Below are 6,887 nucleotides of genomic sequence, written 5' to 3' on the forward strand. Positions count from 1 at the left end.
AACAATCTTAAGGCCCTTCATACGTTAATGATTTTTTTATATATGAGTTTTGTATTAACATAAATGCTTAATAAAAAAGAAATATGAACTCACATTTCCACTATATATTTCCAATCCTCATCATGAATGCGGTGCCTTAGAGAATCCAACAAATAAATAACTTCATTGTAAGGGTCAATAACAGTGAGAATCCAATGGAAACTATGCAACAAACACATAATTAGTGCATATAATTCAATAAATTATCAAAAGACAACAATTGAAAGTGATGTTTTAATTCCTACTTACCCGATATTACATGGCACCAATACAAGTTGATCTACAGATGCACCACTTAGCCTGCCTACCAAATGACTTGCCCTTTGGTTTAGCCTTTCAAGCTTACCTTTTTTGTCATGTGCACTGGTTGCCATATATGGGATTTTATGTGGATTCACAAATCTGAATTTCTCTTTCTTGTTATCTTTCAGCAGTTTTTTATAAAGATGTCTGCCATTGCAAACATAATAAAACGAAGAGGTAGATTGAAAAATGAAAGTTATTCACAAAATGGATGATTATCATAGATTACAGTAAACCTGTTAAAATTATATTTAAATTGCTAAATCTAAACACTTACCATATGTAGCCAACTACACAATTGCCTGAAAGGGGCTCCAAATGATACAAAGGAATGATGTCCTCAAGGTGTAGAACAAGTTCATAATCATCATCAAACACGTCATAATCAAAACTCACTGATATATATCTGCCATCATCTAAAGCACGCTTACTATAACAATATAACATATGTAATGCTCTTGGGGCACTTGTTGACAAAGTATGTTTATTTTTTGGTTGTTCAAGCTTCTTCCTTCGAGGCATCTAATAATTTCAAATCATGACAGTTAGATAGGATGATTAATAAAACAAGTGACAATTTAATTTGAAATAAAATCTAACAAATACCTCATCTTGATTCACTATCAAGTGTTTTGGCCAAGCCACATGGGTTCCTACAGCATCACCAATTACTTCAAATTCACTTGGAATTGGATATGGCAAAGGTGCTGATTTTTCTACTGCTTCTGTTGGTTGCTACTCGGAAAGCCTAGAGGTTCCACTGTACAAAAATTTTGTACAAAGGTCTGAACCTTTTCCTAGCTACCATGTGTTCTTTTAAATTTAATTTTGGATCGCCTGCGGAACTTAACACGTTTGATCCAAAACTTAATCTATTTGTTCTTTTAGGTTTTGACTTGGATCTCCCGCGGAACTTAACACGTTCGACCCAAATCACCTTAAGTTATTAATTCCATTAAATATTAATTTCCATAATTGGTTCCCAGTACTGACGTGGCGAGGCACATGGCCTTCTTGGATATGGGAGCAACCACCACCGACTAGACAAAACCTTTTATAGAAATCTAATATTTAATTTTCTAAAATAACTTTAGGTTAACCGAAAAGAACAATCAAATCACAAGGAAAAATAAAACAAAAAAAACACAACTTCGAAAAACATATTCGAAACACTAGAATCGTAAGCCTCTTGTATTTGGTATTATTTCCATAAATAACTAGCATGATGCGGAAAGAAAAATTACTAGTTATACCTTCTAGAAAGACCTCTTGATCTTCTACAGTATTCCTCTTCTAACCTCGGACGTTGTGTGGGCAACAATCTTCCGAGATGAGAAACCACCAAGCACCTTCTTCTCCTCCTAGCTAGGTTCGGCCAACACAAAGAAGCTTCACCAAGGACGAAGAACAAAACACCAACCAAGCTCCAAGGGATACAAGTTTTCTCTCCTTCTTCTTCTTCTTCTCCGAGTAGTATCCGGCCACCACAAGAGCTCCAAACCAATAGAGAAGGTTCGGCCACCACCAAGAGGAAGAGAGGAAGAGAGGTTGGCCGGCCACAACACCAAGGAAAAGAGGGAGAGAAATAATAGAGGTTGTCTCTTGAAGGCACCCTCACCCATTCTTTTATATTCCTTGGCCTAAGCAAATTAGGAAATTTAATTACAATAAAATTTCCTTAATTTCCTTGACATGATTTAATTGAGAAAAATAAAATAAAATTTCCCCAATTAAATTCTAATGGCCGGCCACATCATGAAATCAAATTAGACAAGTTTCAATCAACAATTAAAACTTCCTAATTTGTTTCCGGAAATTTTAAAATTAAAATTTCTCTTCAAAATCTCTTCATGGTTGATAAAAAGAAATTTCCATAATTTTAATTTTACAACATGTGAATAATTTTTTTTTAAAGAGAAAATAAAATATCTCACCAATCTACAAATAAGGAAAGAGATCTAATCTCTTTCTTTAATCTTTTGTAGATCTTTTACAAGAGAGATAATTTAATTTTAATTCTCTTTAATAAATTTATCTTCCACATAATAAAAATTAAAATTAAAATTTTTTTTAATTTAATTTGGCCGGCCCCTCTAGCTTGAGTTCAAGCTAGGGCCGGCCACCCCAATTTATACCTAGGTCGGCCCTAGCTTGGTTCCCAAGCTAGCTTGGCCGGCCCCCTTTAGGTGGGTATAGAAGGTGAGTATAAGTGGGTATAGTACTCTATAAATAAGAGGCTACGATAGGGACCGAGAGGAGGAATTGGTTTTGGTCTCCCGATAAAATTAAGCATCCCGTGTTCGCCCCGAACACACAACTTAATTTTATCAATAATAATTCATTACACTAGAGAACTATTATTGAACTACCGCACCAATCCCAAATTACATTTTTGGGCTCCTTTTTATTATGAGTGTGTTAGTCTCTCTGTGTTTAAGATATCAAATGTCCACTAATTAAGTGAGTTACTGACAACTCATTTAATTAATATATTAATCCAAGAGTAGTACCACTCAACCTTATCATCATGTTGGACTAGGTCCACCTGCAGAGTTTAACATGACAATCCTTATGAGCTCCTCTTGAGGACATTATCAACCTAGTATCTCTAGAACACAGTTTCCTTCTATAATCAACAACACACACTATAAGTGATGTCATTTCCCAACTTATCGGGCTTATTGATTCATCGAACTAAATCTCACCCATTGATAAATTAAAGAAATAAATATCAAATATATGTGCTTGTTATTATATTAGGATTAAGAGCACACACTTCCATAATTACCGAGGTCTTTGTTTCTTTATAAAGTCAGTATAAAAGAAACGACCTCAAATGGTCCTACTCAATACACTCTAAGTGTACTAGTGTAATTATACAGTCAAGATAAACTGATACCTAATTACACTACGACCTTCTAATGGTTTGTTCCTTTCCATTTTGGTCGTGAGCTACTATTTATAATTTATAAGGTACTGATAACATCATCTTCTACATGTGGCACCACATACTATGTTATCTACAGTATAAATTAATTGAACAACTACATTTATCACAAATATAGACATTTGACCAATGTGATTCTTATTTCTAGATAAATGTTTTATACCAAAAGCTAGACTTTTAGTATACATTCTAACAGCTTCATCAATGGAGCGCATGCAATTATTGGGAAATGGAACACCCTGAAGCATTTTATCAGATTCATTGCCACAAACAATTGTACCATGTGCAACAATATTTGTGCTAGATTCCAATGTCAATGCAACTGGTTTTCCCTAAAATGTAAAAGTTGCAGGTCACAAATAGCAGCAGGTCACAAATAGCAGCAGGTCATAATTAATGCAACTAGTGTTATACCTGCAAAACATCAGCTTGACACAAAATTTGTAGGTCATCATCATCGTTCTTCATGTCATCTTCAATCATGGGTTGCAACTTTACTGAGCAACTTCCTTTGTCATCAATCGAATTATCGCACATGGTACCCTTTTTATACACCATTACTTCAAGGTTTTAAATACATGCATCTTGCTCTAAAATTTTTTTCCTCGCCTCCATCAGCTCCCTTTTATGCTCAGTGATTACATCAGCATGCTTCCATCTTCTACCAGAATTGAAATATATTGTTGGAGTGATATGACCTCCAATACCCCTCACACGACCATTTTATTCTTTAGTGTCAAGTGCTTTGGTAAGTATATCCTCTTTGGTTCCTTCAATTATCAGCTTACCCTCCCTCTTTTGTTGAATGTAACCATCCTGTCAGGCACATTAAAAAAGCATTATTACTAAAAGAGTTATCAGTTCAATAAAAATGGTACTTTTACTTATTGTTATTTTGCTTACAATCTGTTGGATTTTTTTTATCAAATCCTCTCATTCAAAGCCACCTTCTTTGGTGACTCGTCCTTTCTTCCACATAATAGCTCTATTAATGTCTTCATCATCACATAATTCAGTCGCCTACAACAAGAAAATTCCAATAACAGTTAAATGAATAAAATTAGTCATTAAATGAAACAAACTGGCAGAAATTGGTCATCAAATTGCATCACTAGAATAATCAGGATTGTGATCAGGATTAGAGCCAACTTAAGTAGCACATCTCGCAGAGGCACAATCATTAAATGAAATGGGAAATCAGGGAAAAGCTTTAAGGCATGGGGTACCAAATGTATCACTAACTGCCAACAACTTGCAGCAACAAGCCAGCCCCCCGCATACTCAGTTTCAGACTCAGCCCTCCTGCATACAACTTGCGTCTACTACATAGAACTTGCGCCTCAGCAACCACATTGACAGTGAAATGCCACCAAATAGTAGGGAATATGGGAAAACAGCAACACACAATCAGTGATCCCACTGGCACAGTGAAAATTCAAATAATTTTATGTGAATAAATTGGAGGGTTCATAAGAAAATATGCTAAAAAAATACTTACTATTTCTTCCGCAAATCGTGCGTATCCTTTACGTGAAAGCCGATGAGGATACATGTGTTGTTTTCTTCTTTCTTTTTGTTGATCACTTAGTTTCTAGTTAGTGAGGATACATGTGTTGTTAAACTTGAATATAAATAAACTAGTTTAAAAAGATTAAATTACAAATCTTACCATGAAGTCTTCAGACATGCGACTAATCACAAACGACCTCCAAGTATCTCTTTTAATACCATAGCCAATAGGTGGCTCATCCAACTCCTCGGGTTTATCAAGCTTACTTAAAATGAACGTCTTAGTGAGATAACTTTTGTATTGACGCCACTTATTGTTTTCTGATTTCAAACAACCATTCTTCCACTTTGGGTCAACATTGTACATCAACTGTAAATCACAAAAATGGAAATATGTTAAAAAAAATTAAGACAAACAGTAAATATATTATAATAATTGATAAAACATGCTAATTTACTTACATTAACTGATTCCCATATCAGTTCTTTAACATCACTGGGAACATATTTCCAAGTCTTGTAACTAATTTGAACCTTTTCTCGAGCCAGCACACCAATATAACTTTGCATTGCAATAGCTGCTTCTCTTATTGGCTGTCCAAGTTTATTGAATGCAACATCCTTTCTAACTCCTTGAATCCTTTGCTTAGCTAGCTTATCTAGGTGTGTATGACCTCTAGACATTCTTATGGTTTGGGTGTTTATAGAATCCAATTCTGTGTTACCATCCCAACTCTCCGTAGTGGCTGGAGTTTCAATTTTTTCCTTACCCTTACCTTTTTTTCAATGCTTTCTAGAGGCTTCCATGGAGTCCACGCCTTCTGCTGATCACAACAACATGATAAAAATAATCATAGAAAAAAGTAAATAGACAACAGATACAAGAAAAGAACTTCCTAGATGTTTTGTGTGGTGTTGTTCACAAAACTAGGCTACTGTGAAACTAAGACTGGTTGCCATAGTGATGTTTTCCACTGCCAGACTTGTATCTCTTTTCAATTCCAGTGGATGAGCATGATCAAAACCTAATGTAGCATGTTCTTAAAGAACTTCCTAGATGGCTTCTTAATAAAGATTGGAACTTGAATCATGAATTTATAGATGGATCTCTTTTCTAACAATTCACACTGCAGGAACAAGTGATTCACCATTCATTTATAAATACCACTATACCCATCCATTTGAGATAACTTTGAGAACCGAGAATTGATAAAATAATCATAGAAAAAAGTAAATAGACAAAGTGATAAAAACTAACCGCAACATGAGAAACAAAACATATCAATATTGTCCACAACATATCATTCTGCAAAGGTAAATAACATATCAATTTAAATTGTTTACAAACTCATCTTGAAAAGTAAAAAGTTCAACAGTTAAATATTGTCGACCCAATTCCCATCACAGTCATCCCGAATGCATTGTGGTTCATTATCATCTTCTCCGTCAACATCCATTGGTGGTAACCCTCTGCTAAAACATTGATAGTGGATTGCAGTTTCTTCAAACTCTATACCATTTATGTATTCAAAGTACTCTCTGCTTGGAGTTGCAAGTACAATACTCCATAAAGGATCTTCAGGATCTTCGATGTAAAATACTTGCTTTGCTTGACTAGCCAAGATAAAAGAGTCAGATTTGAATCCAATTCGATTGAGGCTTACCAATGTGAAACCAAGATCATCAACTTTAATACCATTATTATTCTCCACCCAATTACATTTGAACATTGGAATTTGAAATTTGGTGTAATCAACTACCCATATTTCTTCTATAACTCCATAAAAAATCATATCTGACACAATAGGTTTTTTATCCTTTACACTAGAAATTTGCATTGTCTTTGCGACTAAGCTGACTCCGAAGTTTTGTACAACTCGTATACCATCACGCTCTTTTGTAGCATAAGTAACCCCATCAATCAAATAACTAGAGTACTTTAAGATTTGCTTGTTAGGTCCGCGCGCTATCCATTTCAATCTTTCTGATACTTGATGAGTGAAAGGGTTTACACGTGCAACCTATATTTTTTATGTGATAAATTGTTAATTATGCGTAAATATGATAATAAATGTATGTCAATATGTAA

General features: G+C 34.7%; 1 protein-coding gene across 1 annotated transcript; it reads right to left on the minus strand.

Annotated features, from left to right (window-relative positions):
- Positions 1-538: 538 nt before the first annotated feature.
- LOC121980123 lies at positions 539-3,855 on the minus strand. Its single transcript, XM_042532088.1, has 4 exons — positions 3,704-3,855; positions 3,476-3,621; positions 620-748; positions 539-578 (listed from the first exon to the last, which is right to left on the minus strand). The coding sequence occupies exons 1-4, from the start codon at positions 3,845-3,847 to the stop codon at positions 539-541; spliced, it is 459 nt and encodes a 152-aa protein (XP_042388022.1). The 5' UTR covers positions 3,848-3,855.
- Positions 3,856-6,887: the final 3,032 nt, after the last annotated feature.

The sequence above is a fragment of the Zingiber officinale genome, chromosome 5A (genome assembly GCF_018446385.1).
Source record: "Zingiber officinale cultivar Zhangliang chromosome 5A, Zo_v1.1, whole genome shotgun sequence".
Taxonomy (NCBI): domain Eukaryota; kingdom Viridiplantae; phylum Streptophyta; class Magnoliopsida; order Zingiberales; family Zingiberaceae; genus Zingiber; species Zingiber officinale.

What these genes read in the sequence shown, in the direction of transcription:
- LOC121980123 (XM_042532088.1), bottom strand. Translation starts at nt 3,847, where the DNA reads ATGGTGTATAAAAAGGGTACCATGTGCGATAATTCGATTGATGACAAA. An exon ending in GTCAAGCTGATGTTTTGCAG is followed by an intron (nt 3,622 to 3,703) that starts GTATAACACTAG and finishes TTTACATTTTAG; the next exon opens with GGAAAACCAGTTGCATTGAC. An exon ending in TGTGTAGTTGGCTACATATG is followed by an intron (nt 579 to 619) that starts GTAAGTGTTTAG and finishes TAATTTTAACAG; the next exon opens with GTTTACTGTAATCTATGATA.